The sequence below is a fragment of the Emys orbicularis genome, chromosome 3, assembly GCF_028017835.1.
Source record: "Emys orbicularis isolate rEmyOrb1 chromosome 3, rEmyOrb1.hap1, whole genome shotgun sequence".
NCBI lineage: Eukaryota > Metazoa > Chordata > Testudines > Emydidae > Emys > Emys orbicularis.
Window position 1 is genome coordinate 83,084,986 of NC_088685.1, and position 20,548 is coordinate 83,105,533.

The following is a 20,548-nucleotide window of genomic DNA, read 5'->3' on the forward strand; positions in this document are numbered from 1 at the left end:
AAACAGGCAGAATCTTGTGTGCTATGTACCATAATCTACTCCATGATCAAGTCTTCTTTGATCAGATTGAGCCACAGTTTCTGTTTTGGTCCAAGGAAAATAATTCTTGATTAGAAGTTGCACCATGTATTATAATAAATAGAGCTAAGTTCTCCCTGGTTGTCACCCCAGGCAATGGAGCAGAATGTAACCCTTGCTTTTTACACAAGACTAAATTCTGCAACCCATACTAGGGGAACTCCTGAGAATGCTAGTGGTGCAAACACCATCTTCTCTCTTTGAGCTAAATTCTTCCTGGGGCACAGTTATCTTGCTGGTTGGTGGCATGAAATTTGCAACTCAGAAGGGGGATTCCTGCCTGACATGTTCAAAAATGCTGGAAGCACTAATCAGTTGACAGACTGATGCACAGATGAAAGGGCAAACAGCTGCTTTTAAAACAGTCACATTGTGCCACATTCTGCCCCCCTTACTTATAATAGAACCCAACTCCATCAATAGCCCCACTCAAGACAATGCAACTATCCAAAGAGCGAGGTGCTACTCAAGCAGAGTCACTACAGTCCAAGTAAGGGATTCACAATATGGACCTCGGTGCTTCATAGAGCAGCATTGACTTGATTACCCTGTCACTTAAACCAGTAACACCTAACTGATGAATGACATTATTCCTGATTTACACAGTGGGGTGAGACTAGAATCAGGCCCAAAGTCTACATCTGTCTCTCTGTACATACTCACACTGACAGTTAGGACCCTTCCAAATTCAAGGTCAACTTTGGTCAATTTCATGGTCACAGAATTTTAAATGGGAGTTTTGTCATTGACTTCAAAGTGGACCAGAATTTTATGCCATATATCTGATAGTACAAGCCAGGGAAAATAGTACTAGTAAGTTTTGTAAAACTTCTATTATTTAAAATTAGCTTTCTTTAATAAAAAAAAAAAAAAGAGTCAGGATGTCTTGATTTGAATGTCTAGCAGAGCAATAAATCAATGCTTTGTCAATGTCTGTCAAAGTTAGAATACTACCTTTCTAATGGCATTTCTAGTCCTAGGGGTTCATAAAATATTGTAAAACCTCTTATTGGTCCAAAACAAATTATATAGCAAAGGACATGTTCAATCCTGGGTTTTTATCTACGTCAGATTTGGTGAGGAAAAAATAATTTTGGGGTACCTTTAAAAAAAAAATGCTGAAAGTTTATCTGAAGAGTGAGATATTTGATAATTGTGGCTGAGATGGATGAGTTGGCAGAACACAAGTGAGAAGTCAACAGAGCAATAAGAGAACCCAATTATATGAGGTGCAAGCCACCTCCCGCAAAATGGTGTACAGCCTCAGCTCCAAAATTAATTTAGGGACTCAGCATCTTTCAGTTAATTAAATGGCTGCAGGTATTGCCACAGGGTTACAGAAACAAAGTCATTTTATGGACATTGTGACATCATGTGGTATAACATAGGGAGTACATAATAAAGAGGTTTTTATTAGAATGAATTTGGGATTACCCCATTATACACGAGTAGCTCTGCAATATCACATGGCACCACTACATATCTATCTCCCTAGAAAATGGAGAAAGCTAAAAGCAGAATTGTTCTTGCATTGTAAATACTACTTTTATTTGTATTGAGTGATGTACAATATATACTTTTTCATCACTTGTAATAACTTTGTTAAAATACATGGATTTATTTGGTTTGTTCTGTAAAGCCACTCTTACTGAAAACCACTTCACTCAGGCTCCAGGATGAATGTGTTTTTGAAAGAGTTTTTCCTCTTACACAGTAAGATTACCTTCAAGGTAGAGACTGTGGCAACTGCTTTAAACCTCCACCAATGACTCATAAGATCTAGTTAAAAAAAAAGGCAGGCACTAACTTTTCCTCCCAAGCCCTAGAGCAATTTTTAAATTTTAAATATTAAAAAGGCAATCTACCTTGATATGTATCAAGCATTAATATTGTCTCATAAAATAGTAATGGTTCTCCCTTTTTGATTATAGGCATGCATCAAGCATAGAGCAAGGTAGTAAGTTAGGAAAGACATTCAAACACCTCTTCACCAAAGGCACAATGACCTCAAGATCAATTGGAAAAGGTATAAAACTAGGTTTCTCCAACCAAATGTTGATCTTCAATCCCCATAAACTATTAAAGACACCCACACTAGGGAGAAGATGTATTTTAAATTAAAACGTTTATAGGCACAGAAAAGTGACTTTGCAAGCTAAATAGGAGTACTTCACTACTAAGAAGAATAGTTTGCTGTTTTATGTTGGTAGCCCCACGTATTTACTGATTTGTGTCGCTTTATGACAAACCTGACTGAAAGGGTTTCTGTAAAATATGGACTTAAATATGTTAGTGATTGATTGATGTACAGTATTTATTGTACATTATGATTGGCATTTACACCTTTGAAGTCTAGTTACTGTAGCATCACATTCTATTAAAAGCACTACACAACCTTTTTCCTATTATATACCTTGCAGCAATTATATTGATTGCTTTACTTTTTTTCACGTCGGCAATTACACTAGTGTTTTTTGTTTCCGTGTAATGCCTCTTTCCTATAGCCTGAGAGAAATCAACTGTTCATGGACTGAATGGAAAAAAAATAAATGTTGTCTTACTGTGCATTTCACATTCTGTCATTTCCCCTTTTTAAAAAAGAAAACAACAATCTGAGTTAAAAAAAATTTTTTAAGTAATCTTCTCTAAGCTTCTGATGGTTAAAAAAAAGATCAGGTTCACATATTGTAATTATGAATGTAACAAGCAACTCAAAATAAGATAAGAACTTGCTTTTCACTATGATGAAATAGATTCCATAATTCATTATGACAAGCAAGTTGGAATAAATATGATCAAGAGCGCTATGCAAATATCATTTAAAAAAAAAAACCCATAGAAGGCACCACAATTACAATAAAGCTTCATCCCATCATGATTCATTTCCCCCCCAAAAGTAATAAGACCAACAAAAGAAATTAATCATAATGCATAATTAGTCAAGATGTACAAGCCAACCAGCTGGCTCTGCAGGGAGAAAAGGGATGCAAGCTATTTTAGCTAAAGTAAATGGCACTTTCAATCAAGTTTGGCTTTACTAGGTATTGTTCAGCTTGATTTTCCTGTTATTAACTTGTATTTCCCTATTTAATTTAGCATATCTTTTCGTTTGTTATTTTTTAGAAGAGTCACAGTTTGCAATGTTAGTGAACTTTTGTCTTGAATTGCTCACAAGTTGTTCTGCAGGTTGCACTTTGGGTGTCCCTGGTACTGCCACTTGGTAGAAGTTTGGTAACCGGATGTCGTATCGAAGTCCTTTTCCTACGTGCACTCTGTCATTCAAGGCATATAGTTTATCAGCAATGTCACTCCCAATTAAAATTGAAAACAGACGTGAAATGAAACGGTGTTTAGCAAACAGCAAATACAGTTTCTTTCTCCTCCAAGCCACATATCGACAGTCCGTCTCTGCTGTAAGAGTTACCTGAAAATGAGATTAAAAATAGCTAAATTCCAGTGTGCTGATGTTGACTATACAATTGTATGAAGGGCTCAGGCCTATTCTTCTTTCTCAGAAGAAACTCCCATGGGCTTCAATAGGAAAGCTGCACAAGTAAAAGCCTGATTCTGCAGGTTTTTTTTTATGACAATTGGCCACAGAAATCCTACAAATAGTCCTCTGAAAGTGCCACTAGTGCTTCTTGGATTGCTGCCTGTGCATGTGCCTTATTCTTTCTGCTCTGTATATACAATAGTTAAAGTTAACTGAGCTATGTCAATTTAAGCCAGCTGAGAATATGACCCAAGACTCATTGCAGATAGAAGACAGGTGGGGAAGAAGACCAAGAACTTCTAGTTTCCTTGGATCCAGAAGTTCTCTAGGTGTAAGCCCAGATGAAATGTAAAAAGACCGTTACATAATACAAAGGCAGTCTAATTCTGAAATACCAAATAGGGTCATTTTTTCTAAGCAATCATATTTTGCAGCAACAATATAAAACTAAATAAATACCAACAGAATACAGACATAACCAATCAATTGGGTAACCAGACCTCCCTCCCCTATATGCCCAAGTCTGGCATTTTCAATAACAAAAATAATACAGTACATTAATTTCTAAAGTGATTAACTATGCAACAGTTTAAAGAAGTACACAAAAACCCTTCATGTTTTACCTGGAAAATACCCTCTTCTGTGGGTCTTAGGGAATCCCATTCAGGAGAATCCAGAAATTGAAGGGGGAAAATATAATGCAGAAACTCTCCATCAACGGTCACTCTGATCCTACCAAAATACAGTGGATATGTCAATATTGCACTCATAAAAGTAGACAGAATAGTAAGTTACTTCTAATATTAAACAGCAGCCGGATGTGAGGTACTTTAATACTCAGTACAGGGTGTTGAGGTCAGTGGGGTCTATGCTTATTTGTTCATACTGTTTTCTTTAAGTTTTTATATGCAGTTGGAACAAGCACATACAAAACAGCAAGCAAGCAACTAAGGTTAAAATCTTATAGTCCTTACTCAAGGCAAGATCATTCTATAGGTGACTAGCATGTGGAAGGGCTGAATGTTAGGCATACGGTGGCCTGATATGGCGGATATACATAGAGATGGTGAAAAAGCATGATTCACCTTCTTCTAAGATCAATAGAACCCCCTTTGTTATTTTGTGACTCTGCAATTTTAGAGGGCTAAGGTGAGAGGGAGGCATGGTAGCTGGGGAGACATCCCTCATGTAACATATATGGTTTTCCCATGCAAGGTAATGCTGTTTCAGGAGCTGTGACTGAGGCCAGGGGAATAGCATGGAGACACTGGGTCTCTGTATGAATGGCCTAGCCCTCCACAGACCAAGATTTTCATGAGTTAAAAAATTATCTAGGACTCAACTGCACCTTGTATGCCACGCTGAGGGCTACTCAGGATGGGGCTTAATGCTCTCATCTCCCATGTGCAGGGGCGTGCAAGTCTTTTGTCTCACCCCAGGAAGGAGTGTAGCATGCATTTCCCTGCATGTTTGGCCAATGTGGAGGGATGGACACTACTCCTGCAGTACAGCTAGCACTCATGCGGACACTAGCAGGGACTGTGGTTGTGCCCAGCTGTTGTGGAGGGAGGCTGTTTGTTTCTTATGCCTTTTCCACTCCTTGGACACCCATGAAGCAGGCAGGTACAATCTAGGATATAATGTAGCGATACGCTATTAAAAACAAACATAGCATTCACTGCTATACGGTGTAGCACCATTTTGTTTCCCATATTAGTCAGGTTATACTAATAGAGAACACTTCTAAAATATTCTTATGTTATTAAAACAATAGATGGGTAACAAATACAGTGTACACGCTGATGAATGCACTCATGCTCCCTTTATTTGAATTTCTTAAGGAAAAATGGAAGTGGTATAATACAATGGTCTGAAAAAAAAATATTAGTCTCCTTGTTCTTTAAGCTGTTATGGCTTTTGTGCTCAAAGTGTTCTCATGCTGGAGACTTCCTGGACATGTTTACAGTTTTTAAACTGTCAGCCTATTTAATCTCTGGTACTTGAATTAAATGTGAGCAAACAATATACAAATAAGGAATTACTGTTTACTTTTATATTTGGAAGGATGAAAAAAACCCACCCTGTAAATAGATATGAACAAACTGATACAAACCTTCCAGACACAAGCATAGAGAGTTTATCAATCGGTGTTTTGCCTTGCATAGCATAACAATGCTCCTTCTCCAAAGTAACCACTTCTGCATCACAACACAAGACAATCTTCCTAAAAACAGTCAAGGAGATTCCCAGAGGCTGAAAAAGAGAACTGTAGAGTTCCTGGAATTCTTTTTCAAAGGAAACACTCCGAACTTGGTAAGTAACATAAATAAATTGTATGAAGCATATCACAAAGAGGACAAAATTCCAGGAGAATATATCAGCAGCACATATATCCAGCCAAGCCCATACAGAAGAGCAGAGAAAGCCCAATCCAAGCAAACTGAAGACGTACATTAGCCCAAAGAATCCACTTCCTCCCATGAAGCCAACAACAAATAGAATACTAGCTAGATGGTAGATAGATCCTTCTGGCTCTTGCTTCCAGGCTACACAGGTAGGATGTGCATATATCAAGCTCTCCCAAAAACTTTCATTTTCTCCCATGGCTGAAATAATTATTTGGTTCAGTTTAAGTTCTCTCTGCCTTCTAAAACTTTATTTATACAGGTACAGGTAGAGGGGTCCATTGCTTTTCCATCTTTGTAGCCATTGGTAACTGATCACCATAATCCCAGGCTCTTCTATTTTAAGCATCTAGGAAGTTAGTGTTCTCTGAAGTCCATGTTTTCTCACCGGCTCACGTATCCTTCCGATTTGGTTGGATCCATAACATGATCTGATCTGGCCAAGTGAAGAAAAAAGAGGAGCATTTATACAAACATTTGCATAAGTTAGCTCAGACAAGATTTCACAGATTTTAATGCCAGAAATGGGCACTATGTTCATCTAATCTGACCTCTTACACAATACAAGTCACAGAATTTCACCAAGTGGCTCCAGCATCAAGCTCATCATAACTTCTGGCTTAAAGACTTCAGGTGAGGGGGAACTCCACCCTAGATAACTTATTCTAATGGTTAATTACTCTCACTGTTAAAAATATGCACACCTTATTTCTAGCCAAAAAAATAAATAAATAAAATAAATAAATCTTTCCTTGTCTTAGATATCTTTCTTAATAACATATTGTCAGTAGGTCTGTCAAGCGATTAAAAAATTTATTGTGATTAATCGCACTGTTAAACAATAATAGAATACTATTTATTTAAATATTTTTGGATGTTTTCTACATTTTCAAATATATTGATTTCAGTTGCAACACAGAATACAAAGTATACAGTGTTCACTTTATATTTATTTTTATTATCAATATTTGCACTGTAAAAAACAAAAGAAATAATATTTTTCAATTAACCTAATACAAGTACTGTAGTGCAAACTCTTTAGCATGACAGTTGAACTTAGAAATGTAGAATTATGTACAAAAAAAGCTGCAATCAAAAATAAAACAATGTAAAACTTCAGAGCCTACCAGTCCACTCAGTCCTATTTCTTGTTCAGCCAATCGCTCAGACAAACAAGTTTCTTTACATATGCAGGAGATAATGCTGCCCACTTCTTGTTTACACTGTCAACTGAAAGTCAGAACAGGCATTCGAATGGCATTGTTGTAGCTGGCTTCGCAAGATAATTATGTGCCAGATGCACTAAAGATTCATATGTCCCTTCATTCTTCAACAACCATTCCAGGGGACTTGCGTCCATGCTGATGATGGGTTCTGCTCAATAACAATCCAAAGCAGTGAGGACCGACCATGTTCATTTTCATTATGTGAGTCAGATGCCAGCAGCAGAAGGTTGATTTTCTTTTTTGGTGGTTTGGGTTCTGTAGTTTCTGCCTCAGAGTGCTGCTCTTTTAAGACTTCTGAAAGTATACCCCACACCTTAGCCCTCTCAGATTTTGGAAAGCATTTCAGATTCTTAAACCTTGGGTCGAGTGCTGTAGCTATCTTTAGAAATCTTACATTGGTACCTTCTTTGCATTTTGTCTGCAGTCAAAGTGTTCTTAAAATGAACAACATGTGCTGGGTCATCATCCGAGACTGCTATAACATGAAATATATGTCAGAATGCAGGTAAAACAGAACAGGGAACAGACAATTCTCCCCCTAGGAGTTCAGTCACAAATTTAATTAACACATTTTTTTTTAAACAAGTGTCATCAGCATGGAAGCATGTCCTCTGGAATGGTGCCCGAAGCATGAAGGGGCATACGAATGTTTAGCATATCTGGCACATAAATACCTTGCAATGCCAGCTACAAAAGTGCCATACAGATACCTGTTCTCACTTTCTGGTGACATTGTAAATAAGAAGAGGGCAGCATTATCTCCTGTAAATGTAAACAAACTTGTTTGTCTTAGTAATTGACTGAACAAGAAGTAGGACTGAGTGGACTTGTAGGCTCTGAAATTTTACATTGTTCTGTTTTTGAGTGCAGTTATGTTAAAAAAAAAATCAACATTTGTAAATTGCACTTTCACAACAAAGAGATTGCACTACAGTTCTTGTATGAGGTGAACTGAAAAATACTATTTCTTTATCATTTTTACAGTGCAAATATTTATAATCAAAAATATATACTTTGAAATCAATTCAACACAGAATATATATGAAAATGTAGAAAAACATCCAAAAAATTTAATAAATTTCAATTGGTATTCTACTGTTTAACAGTACAATTAAAACTGAGATTAATTGCAATTAATTTTTTTAATTGCAATTAATTTTTTTGAGTTAACTGCATGAGTTAGCTGTGATTAATCGACAGCCCTAATTGTCAGATTTTCAGCAATAGTCCTTTTAGGGCACTGAAGGAATGACAAGTTTGGCATGAAAGATGAGATCGGATTGATTCCTTACTCAAATTAATAAGAGATTGTGTGTGGTGGGGGTTATTTTATAGCTATGTCAATAGCCTTACTAATTATATGCCAACAATCAAGAACACTGCTTATTAATTTTTTTAACTATGTACCGTGTATAAACAAAAAAGTCAAAAGAAAATTTAAGGAGCAAAATTCAATATTGTAAGGATGATATCAGTGCAACACAAGTTTCATTAACACCAAAATAGGAGGAAGTACCAAAATATTCTTGTTAATATTTTAATAGGATAATCAGTTGGGGTTGAATTTCAATTCAGATTTCCAAGTGTGTTCTATGTATCTATGGCCTCCCATCACTGCAGTACTGGTGATCCTCCAAGTATTTACAAACAGAAATAAGAACAAAACTCCCCCAGTCCGTTGGAGCAATAGCTTGATTAATTTGTATTTTGGGGGATTTTGTTTACAGAGTATGAGAGAGGAGAACTGATTGAGAGAAAGCTAAGAAAAACAAATGAGTTTTACATTTAACTGTGAGATCTGGGGGGGTCACTCCTATCTTTTGAGGGCAAGGGTTCCACAGGCTAGGTCCAGCTCCTGTGAAAGCTGTCTCCTGCTCTCATGAGCCTCCCTCTGTTGACTGGCAGTTTCATTGTTCCAACTGAATATCGCTGCCCTGGGAAGTCATGTTTGCAGAGTAAGAGGCAGTCTCTTGGATGGACAGGGCCAATCCAATGGAGGGCTTTGAAGATTAGGGCAGAGATCTAAACAGGACACTGTATTCTATGGGGAGCCAGTAGAGAGAGTAGAGCACCACAGTGATGTGTTCATATTTAAGAAAATAAAACCCAATCATCCACATTCATGTTAAATAAGTTTTAACTTATGTGCACAGCATCTTTAGTTGACTTGCCTTAACTTTCTTGAATATTCCCATGTAGACTTGGCCCAATATTACACCACTGTGTAAACATGGCTTCATCATGAAACCTCCCCTAAAACATTACTAACTTTACATTATACATAAACATGTAAAATTTCTTTTACTATATGGCCAACAGAAATATGTTCTAGTGTACATTCTGTGTCCTGAGACATCTGAAAGGGCACATTTAATCTGGACCCATGGGAAGGAGACCCTGGAAGAATTCCACCATGATTTCAACAGCTTCCACCCCACCATCAACCTCAGCCTGGACCAACCTACACAGGAGGTCCACTTCCTAGACACCACCGTACAAATAAGCGATGGCCACGTTAACACCACCCTATACCGAAAACCCACCGACCGCTACGCCTACCTTCATGCCTCCAGCTTCCACCCCAGACACACCACACGATCCATCGTCTACAGCCAAGCACTGAGGTACAATCGCATCTGCTCCAACCCCTCAGACAGAGACCAACACCTACAAGATCTTCACCAAGCATTCTCAAAACTACGACACCCACACAAGGAAATAAAGAAACAAATCAACAGAGCCAGACGTGTACCCAGAAGCCTCCTGCTACAAGACAGGCCCCAAAAAGAAACCAACAGAACTCCACTGGCCATCACCTACAGTCCTCAGCTTAAACCTCTCCAACGCATCATCAGTGATCTACAACCCATCCTGGACAATAATCCCTCACTTTCACAGACCTTGGGAGGCAGGCCAGTCCTCGCCCACAGACAACCCGCCAACCTTAAGCATATTCTCACCAGCAACCACGCACCGCGCCATAACAACTCTAACTCAGGAACCAACCCATGCAACAAACCTCGATGCCAACTCTGCCCACATATCTACACCAGCAACACCATCACAGGACCTAACCAGATCAGCTACAACATCACCGGCTCATTCACCTGCATGTCCACCAATGTTATATATATGCCATCATGTGCCAGCAATGCCCCTCTGCTATGTACATTGGCCAAACTGGACAGTCACTACGCAAGAGGATAAATGGACACAAGTCAGATATCAGGAATGGCAATATACAAAAACCTGTAGGAGAACACTTCAACCTCACTGGCCACACAATAGCAGATGTAAAGGTAGCCATCTTACAGCAAAAAAACTTCAGGACCAGACTCCAAAGAGAAACTGCTGAGCTCCAGTTCATTTGCAAATTTGACACCATCAGATCAGGATTAAACAAAGACTGTGAATGGCTATCCAACTACAGAAGCAGTTTCTCCTCCCTTGGTGTTCACACCTCAACTGCTAGCAGAGCACCTCACCCTCCCTGATTGAATTAACCTCGTTATCTCCATACTGATTTATACCTGCCTCTGGAGATTTCCATTACTTGCATCTGAAGAAGTGAGGTTCTTACCCACGAAAGCTTATGCTCCCAATACTTCTGTTAGTCTTAAAGGTGCCACAGGACCCTCTGTTGCTTTTTACAGATTCAGACTAACATGGCTACCCCTCTGATACATAATAAACAAATGTGATTCATAAAATGTAGTTGAAAATCGATATTAGGACTTGCATTAGTCATACTATCTGGTATCACTTAACAAAGAGTGCTACTATTTCTACTATTATTCCATCAAAAGCAGAGTATTGATAAGTTTGACTTATATTCAAACCCTATCAAATCTCACATCAAGTAGTAACTTTTTAAATGAGGGCTACAAATACCAAAAGAAAGGAGCTACCAGTTGGGAAGGTCCTCCTGTAAACAACATGTGTTGAGGCAGATCTGCTGGAAATGGAACTTGGGGAGGAGGAAATGTCTGTTGGCAGCCAAGTGGGTAGATCCAAGGAACATGCTAGATCAGTGGTTCTCAAACTTTTATTTTTTTCACAGACCACTTGAAAATTGCTGAGGGTCTCAGTGGACCACTTAATAATCTTTCCAAAGGTTGTTTGTACCGTTAGCTAACTATTGTAAAGTGCTTTGGATAAAAGCACTATAAAAACAAACAAACAAACCTTTAATAATTAACTTTTTTTGTTCTATAAATAAAGGCACACAACTCATATTTTAATATCAGTAGTCTTACCTTTCTAATGCAACGGACGTGCCCTCTCTCCCCACATCGCAGCAGCCCCTGAGCTGGGGCTGGGAAGGAGGCGGGTCTTTCCCCAGCAGCCACAGCCCTAGAGCTGGGGAAAGTCGCCTCTTTCTCTGGCCACTGCAGCCCCGCACGTCCCAAATTCCCCCCACCCTCTCTTCTCACCCCACTGCCCCCTCCACCTACTCCCTCTTCCTCCCCACCCCCCCAAGGCCACCACCTCACCTTACATGTGCATCTTCTCCAGGGTCCAGGCACCTAATTAGTGGAGCCACGCCTGCGCCTCCTCTAATTAGGTGGGTGGCCCTTCATTCCCGCCCAGGCACGCACCTTAGAGGGAACTATCCGCGGACCACTTGAATGGAGCTCACGGACCACAGTTTGAGAACCTCTGCGCTAGATGGCATGATTCTCTGGTGTAGGGAGTTCAACTCTGACAATCTCACAGAGGTAAATGTTGGTTCATGCCAGAATTAACAACCTGCAGAGAAGGTCTGAATATGCAGCCAGGGGGCCTGATCCAAAGTCCACTGAAGTAAATGGAAAGACTGTCATTCACTTCAATACGCTCTGGATCATGCCCATAGCAAGGGAAACAGTAGCAGCATAAGAACTGCTGGTGTAAAAAATGGTGGAACCTTCCAGTCACATGCAAAGTCTTCAAGCATGGTCGGGGGGGGGAGGAGGGCGGGTATCTCTAGCCTACTTGCATAATGTCGGACCTATGGCTAGCCACCATCTCCGCCTCACTGAGTGGATGACCCTGCGGAGATACTAGAAATGTTCCCTTCCTAGGAAGGGCATGATCTAGCTTTTTTTGTTTGCTTTTTTTTTTTTTTTTTTTTTTTAAATTTACAAATAACTTTTTCCAACATGGTAAGGATTGCTTCTTAATATTTGAAATTTTATTGGCACAAACTAGGTCACATGCTTCTGTACTCTCTGAAGTCAATGGCAAAGCATCTACTGACTTCTGGGGTAAAGGATCTGGCCCCGAATGAGTCAATATGGAACATAAGCGTAGCGCAGGGTGTTCCTTTTTCATCACATGTAAAATGACACTTTTCAGCTATGACATGCAAAAAATCTGTCAAGTATAAATAAAGCCGCACAGTTTAAGGGTGCCTCTGTATACACCAAGTACAAAGGAGCTTGCTCTTATACTACAAGCATGAAAATATAGAAAGAATTTCTCAAAAGCAACCACAAAGAGAACAGTTTGTAACAAAGCTTTAGAGTTGTAGCCTACACGTTATAATATACACGATGCTGTTTAACACTTTCAGTATTCATTTTGCACATTTTGATTTATTCCCAGGAAAAGCCACTGAATATCTGAGCTCTGTGAGATCACCAGAATTTAAAAACATATTGGCTTCTGTGTCAGATTTTAAAACAAAATATACTTATCCAAAAGGAGCCTAGCATCAGTAGGAAGTGTAAAATCAAAATTCATCAGTGATGTAATTAAAAGTGAAAAATACCCAACTTTAAATGTCAGTTCCACTGCTGTTTTACTAGGAAAAAGAGAAACCTATTGCAAATACTAGATTTCTTGGGACATCGAATGGAACTGATTTTTCCAGGAACCACTGAAGTCAATACTTAGAGGAAGTGCTACTGGTGTGCTGAGTGGATCCAGCAGTTCAGAAGTACCACCCTTGAAATGACAATTCATAGAGATGCATGGAATATATCACAATAGCACATTTATTAGCTGCTGAGCTTTAATTCCTTTAGTTTACTAAAAAAGGAACATTAGCTGCAGGATTCCAAGACATGGCTGCTAAAATGGTGAAATCTAGAAGAGTTGAGAGAAATATAGTGGGGCAGTACTGATGAGAAGTTTTGGAGGTAACTCCTGTAAGAGGGGTCCGGACTCACCCCTGCGGCGCCTCTTGCTGGTCGTCCAGGGAATTAGCTCACCAGCCTCTGGAGCGCCCTCTGCAGGCCGGTGATCCGCCTGTCCTCTTCTGGCGCCCGTGTCCCTCCCAGGACCCGGTGCCCCTATTATTGGGATGCTGCCCCCAAGGCAGTACCCCACAGATCTGGGTCTCCCCGCCCTGGGGAACCTCCACCCACTATCCCCACCTTGCCTCAGCACAAGGCCACTGCCAGTCACCAACTAGCCCCCCGCTCCCTGGGGCAGACTGCAGTATACAGGGCCGGCTCCAGGCACCAGGCAACCAAGCTGGTGCTTGGGGCGGCACCTGGAGGGGGGCGGCGCGGCGCTCGGGCCGCCGGGGAGAGCGGGGCCACAGCCGGACTCACCGCCCTCCCCCCCGGCGCCCTGCCCCCGACCCCCGCTCTTTGATGCGTGACTTCAATGGGAATTCTGCACAGAGAGAGCTTGCAGGATCAGGCCCCATAATCAGAGTTGCTTCTGCTATTATTTTGGGAGAAATATTCCTGGGAGGCCAAGAATTGTTGGTAAGTTTTGCCACAAGGGTATTGAGACTAATGGAACAAAGTACTTGGCAGAGCAGAGAAAACAGTGTGTGTGTTCCTTGATATTTCCTTACTTGACAGTTCCTCTAGGTCAGGGGTGGACAACTTTTTGGCCTGAGGGCCGCATCGGATTTCGGAAATTGTATGGAGGGCCGGTTAGGGGAGGGGGTCGTGGCCCAGCCCCCACCCCCTATCTGCCCCCTCCCTGGGACTCCTGCCCCATCCAGCCCCCCCCATTCCCTGACACACACACACCCCGGACCCTTGTCCCAGCCACCTCCCCCCCACTCCCTGTCCCCTGACCGACCCCAGAATCCCTGCCCCTGACTGCTTCCCGCCGCCCCATCCAACCCCTCCTCTCATTCCTGATGCCCCCCCCCCGGGACCCCTGCCCCATCTAACCACCCCTTCTCTCTGTCCCCCGACTGCTCCCCGCCAGCCCATCCAACCCCCCCCCCCATTCCTCACTGCCCCTCCAACCATCCCTTCTCCCTGTCCCGACTGCCTCTGGAACCCCTGCCCCTGACTGCCCCCCACCACCCCATCCAACCCCTCCTCTCATTCCTGACTGCCCCCACCGGGACCCCTGCCCCCATTCAACCCCCCTGTTCTCCACCCTCTGACTGCCCACCCCACCAAACGCCTTTGCCCTTTATCCAACCCCCCTGCTCCCTGCCCCCTTACCGCGCTGCCTGGAGCGCGGGTGGCTGGCGGCACTAAAGCCGCACCGCCCGGCTGGAGCCAGCCACGCCGTCGCCACCGCACAGCACAGAGCACTGGGTCAGGCCAGGCTCTGCAGCTGCACTGCCCCAGAAGCTTGCAGCCCCGCTGCCCAGAGCATTCCGCTGGCGGCAGGGGAGGGGAAACAGCAGGGGAGGGGCCAGGGACTAGCCTCCCGGGCCAGGAGCTCAGGGGCTGGGCAGGAGGGTCCCACAGGCCGGATGTGGCTCGCGGGCCGTAGTTTGCCCACCTCTGCTCTAGGTGCAGGACATACAGCTCCAAGGGCTACACAATGGCCACTATACAGACACCATTCAGTTTATCCTCAGTACAGGGAAATCAACAGTGCTATTAATTGCAAAGCTTCTGCCATTTAGTACCACTCTAACAAGTGCCTAGTACTAGTTTATCCAATTTTATAAATACATCGGAACACCACAATTTCACTGAGATTTTTCCATTCTCGTAGTCAAAACTTCCATTATTGTTAAACCAAAAGTTCATCTTCTAAACAAAATATTCAAGATTTGATTTCCTAAGTATGAAAAGTTTAGTTTAAGGGTTCATGTTGCTTCCTGTGAAGTAAATAGCAAAATTTCCATGTCTTCAATAGAACCAGATCAGTTAGTGAGAGATCAACATATCTGACATAAGAGCTGTGATCACATAGCACTACAGTACTTTTTAAAAACAAACAACAGTATTTCTGCAGGTACTGAACTGGCTTCATGGAAGTGTTTTGAGGAGGGCTTTAAGAAATAATTAAAATCAGGAAAAAAAACCCTTATTAAAAATTAATAAATAGAATGGCAATATTCCATTAATCCTCCCCCAAAACAAGGAAATATTAAGCCAAAATTGTGATACAGGCTATACTAATATGCGTTCATATCAAAGATTAATCAGCTAAAATGTAAATTTTATTTGAAACAACCATATGCAGAAAAGTATGTGTTTGGGGAGAGGGATGTTCCCTGTACATTGCAGAGTCCATACAGAACATTTATTGCTTATGTAAATTACTGTTTTCATAACAGTATTATATCACCATATATTTGTCACTGAATACTTTAGCTGTGGTATACTTTGAATATTAATTATTCACCTGCATAGAACACTGGGAACACTAATTTCTGAAAAACTTAAGGTGTGATCTGTTTGCTCTTCTAATACTTCAGTCCTTTCAATTAAGTCAAGAGGCAAAGCGACAGCACACTGTGCTTATTCAGGCTTCAAGCAAACTGCCCTTTAGTTGGAGCATATTAAGTATTCAGAGGGAAAGATCTGTGGGTTTCTGCACTAGTTAAAACTGCATGGGTTGGCTGGATTTAGCTCTCACTTATACCCTTCATTTATATTTTGCATTTCTCTCAGTTTGAACAAATCAATCAACTCAGCTTCACTTTTGTTTATGTCAGTTTCATTTCAGACCCTTAGTGCATTTAAGTTTGTGTTTTAAACAGTGCTTGTTTGCTTAAGAGCAAATGTTTTCACTGGATTTGTAATAGTTGTGGAAACACTTCCACTAGTGGCAAGCTTTATAAAAGCTTGTTTTTACAAAATTTAACCTGTTTCAAGTTTAAGTTGCCTTTTTCTGTGTATGTAGGTCAACTTTTCTGAGGGAAAAAAAATATATTATAGCATGATGTCAGAAGTGTACTACAGCAACCACTGGCAGAATAGTTTAAATAGTCATAGTCATACAAGTTCCTATGAACAAACGTGAGTATTTAGGTGTACTCTGGCTCAGGACTCTCAATTCACTGAGCTTAGTTGAATTTGTATGTGCAACAAGATCAAGGATACTATTTTTAATTGTATCATTTCTTTTCTAACTTGTTAAACTGCCACAGCATTTAAAAAAATGAGTATAGAATAATTTATTTAAGGTTTATCAAAAGTGTCGTCATGTACAGTGAAAGCTTTTGATATTACAAATATTTTGTCTTCAATATTTTAACAATTTACTGTAGTTTAACATTTTAGGTAAGTTACAATAATTGAATAATTGCTTCTTTATTACTGTAAAACATACCAGACAATAACCCATATTAGAGATATCTAAATATTTTATTTTAAAAACCATTATAGTTTCTTTTCCAATTTGGATGGAGACTAATAACCCATAGAAAGCACATAGTTCTCTTGCAGAAATCTGAGTTATAGACAATAGGTTAGTTGGCATCTTTCCTTTAGTTTTTTTTAGATCAGGGGGAACATTGTGCATGAAGCCTATTGGCACAGAATGAAACAATTCAGATCTTTTATTTTCAAGTATGGTGGATTACTTGCACTTGGGGAAGCTTGAATAAAATTCACATATGTTAAACATGATTAATACTGTGTTGGTCAAACAATGTAATGATTTGGATTTATTGCATTTTGCAAAGAAAACAGTAATGTGAAATCAAACGTTATCCCTGTTTACACATTACAGCTTTTAAACTGTTTTAAAGGAATCTACTAAGCGGCGACAGTGCGTATTTTCAAAGCTGTTTTACCGCTGTGTTAATGAACTGCACTTGAACCTTGCAAACACAGTTCAGTTTAAAATTAATTAGTTTGTATAAAAAAAAAAATTAATAGAAATATCCTATCTCCTAGAACTGGAAGGGACCTTGAAAGGTCATCAAGTCCAGCCCCCTGCCTTCACTAGCAGGACCAAGTACTGATTTTTGCCCCAGATCCCTAAGTGGCCCCCTCAAGGATTGAACTCACAACCCTGGGTTTAGCAGGCCAATGCTCAAACCATTGAGCTATCCCTAGCCATGAGCTCCCCCTGGCAATCCTACAATTCGTGCATCAACAAAGTAAGTGCATGCAGCATGGTTGGTTATTTACAAACCAAGAAGTAAATACTGAGATTAGGCTAATCACAATGCACCAAGATGAAAGCCAGACTACAAAAGAGGAAAAATAGTTAGATACCAGTTCAAATGGATAAACGTGATAAAACATGGGATACCACTTTACCTATCCCATGTGTTCCAAAACACATTCCATTATGGTAACAAGGATACTTTAGTGCAGTGGTCACCAACCGGTCGATCACGATCGACTGGTCAATCCTAGAGGATCTCCCAGTCAATCACCATCTCCAGTGGTGCAGTGTGGCTGCCGCTAAGGCAGACTCCCTGCCTACCCCGACTCCATGCCGCTCCCGGAATCAGCCAGTGCGGCCCCTTGGTCAGCGCGCTGCTCCTGCCTGCAAGTATGGCCCCCCCAGCTCCCATTGGCTGGGAGAGCTGCAGGGGTGGTGCTTGCAGAGAGGGGCAGCGCATTGAGCCACGTGCCACCCGCCCTGCCCCAGGGGCTGCAGGGGCGTGTTGGCCCCTTCTGGGAGCAGTGTGGGGCCGGGGTAGGTAGGGAGCCTGCCTTAGCCTCGCCTCCGACCAGAACCCTAACCCTAAGTGCTGCCTGGCGGGAGGCAGCACCCCAACCCCCTCCCAGAGCCAGTACCCCATACCCTCTTCTGCACCCCAAAGCCCCTCCTGCACCCCAAAGCCCAGCCCTGAACCCCTCCCAGAGCCAGCACCCTGTACCCCCTCCTGCACCCCAACACTCTGCCCCAGCCCGGAGCCCCAAACTCCCTCCTAGAGCTTGCACCCCTCACCCCCTCCTGCATTCCAACCCCCAGCCCCAACCCCTCTGTCCCAGCCCAGAGCCCACACCCCCTCCCAAACCCCTACCCCAGCACGGTGAAAGTGAGTGAGGGTGGGGGACAGTGAGTGGGGCGGGGCCTCGGGGAAGGGATGGGGTAGAGCCTGGATTGCCCTTAGATTCAAAAAGTGATCTTGGGAGTAAAAAGGTTGGAGACCACTGCTTTACTGGTTACTAAAATAGTTTAATTTGACTTGGGCATTCAGGTTTGAAAATATATCTCTAAATTTGTGCTTAATTGGGACAGGGGTTTAGGTTTTTTTGGAACAAGTGTCATATGGACTATCACAAAAGCAATGCCATACAGAAGCATGCACACCCAGAGAGAGAGATCATTTAGTATCACTTTCAAGTACATTAATAGATTAATTTCTGCCTACCATTGTCAGAAGAGGCTTATAAATTCTTTATCCCAATACAATCAAACTACCAGGCTATTATTATTTATTATTTGTATTGTGGTAGCCTATACACACCCACTGTTCTAGGCACCGTACACATTACAAAAAAGTGGTCTCTGCCCCAAGAACTTACAAACTAAACAAATAGACTAAAGTTGGTTTCAGTTAACAGTCCTTTTCTCCTACTCCAATAAACTTCCTGCTGATCAAATTTTATCTTAAAGAGATTTTCCTACAACAAAACTTGTAAGAGAAGGGAAAAACTTGCCTTCTCCCTCAAAATTAAAAATGTCATATTATGCTTCCCTCTTTAATAGCATCTATCCTCCTTACTATCGGCACATGCAACTCAAGTGATACTGCATGAGTCACTGGCATACTTCATAAAGTACCTGTCTGAAGATTTTCTATACTACTTTAAGATCTGGCATCATACACAGTATGGTGTCATGCCTAGCTAGCAACAACTCTACACAGGTGAAAGCCCTTTCTTACTTTCTTTTGGTCACTGAAGTCATTTTCATAAGATCATAAGAATGGCCATACTGGGTCAGATCAAAGCCCAGTATCCTGTCTTCCAACAGTGGCCAATGGCAGGTGCCCCAGAGGAATGAACAGAACAGGTAATCATCAAGTGATCCATCCCGTCACCCATTCCCAGCTTCTGGCAAACAGAGGCTAGGGACACCATCCCTGTCCATCCTGGCTAATAGCCATTGATGGACCTATCATCCATGAATTTATCTAGTTGTTTTTTTTTAACCCTGTTATAGTCTTGGCCTTCACAACATCTTCTGGCAAGGAGTTCCACAGGCTGACTGTGCATTGTGTGGAACTTCCTTTTGTTTGTTTTAAACCTGCTGCCTATTAATTTAATGTGGTGACCCCTAGTTCTTGTGTTATGAGATGGAGTAAATAGGAAATAAGCAAGTGTTTTCTCCACACCAGTCATGTTCTGAGGAGTAAATAACACTTCCTTATTTAGTATCAGAGGGGTAGCCATGTTAGTCTGGATCTGTAAAAAGCAACAGAGAGTCCTGTGGCACCTTTAAGACTAACAGATGTATTGGAGCATAAGCTTTCGTGGGTGAATACCCACTTCGTCAGACGCATGCGTCTGACGAAGTGGGTATTCACCCATGAAAGCGGGTATTCACCCATGAAAGCTTATGCTCCAATACATCTGTTAGTCTTAAAGGTGCCACAGGACTCTCTGTTACTTCCTTATTTACTTTCTCCACACCAGTCATGATTTTATAGACCTCTATCATATCACCCCTTAGTCGTCCCTTTTCCAAGCTGAAAAGTCCCAGTCTTATTAATTGCTCCTTATATGGCAGCCATTCCATACCCTTAATCATTTTTGTTGCCCTTTTCTGAACCTTTTCCAAGTCCTACATATCTTTTTTGAGATGGGGCGACCACATCTGCACGCAGTATTCAAGATGTGGGCATACCATGGATTTATATAGAGGCAATATGATATTTTCTTTCTTATTATCTATCCCTTTCTTAATGATTCCCAACATTCTGTTCGCTTTTTTGACTGCCGCATACATTTCCCTTGGATGTATGCAGCTAAACTCCCATGAATCCACAGAACTAATTTCTGGAAGCCAGATTTCATCAATGACATTTTTATGACATTACCAGGTGGTTCTATGATTCAATATCATAAGAGAGCAACTAAATAAAATATTTGCCTATAAAGTGATTGGCAGGTTAAATGTAAACAAAGCTGTAAGGAACAGCTGGTGGATTTTGTAAAACAGTCTATTTAGAAAAAAGGCTCACGTTTTGTGTTACTCTCCCTTTGTTTCTTTGCAAAAAAGCAAATATAAAGCCCCGG

At 41.4% G+C, this 20,548-nt stretch overlaps 1 protein-coding gene across 1 annotated transcript; it reads right to left on the reverse strand.

The window, feature by feature from the left end:
- Positions 1-3,190: 3,190 nt before the first annotated feature.
- Positions 3,191-6,175, reverse strand: POPDC3 (popeye domain containing 3). The gene is made up of 3 exons (XM_065401304.1): positions 5,685-6,175; positions 4,195-4,303; positions 3,191-3,502 (listed from the first exon to the last, which is right to left on the reverse strand). Exons 1-3 carry the CDS (start codon positions 6,173-6,175, stop codon positions 3,191-3,193), a joined length of 912 nt encoding a protein of 303 aa, XP_065257376.1.
- Between the last annotated feature and the right edge of the window lie 14,373 nt (positions 6,176-20,548).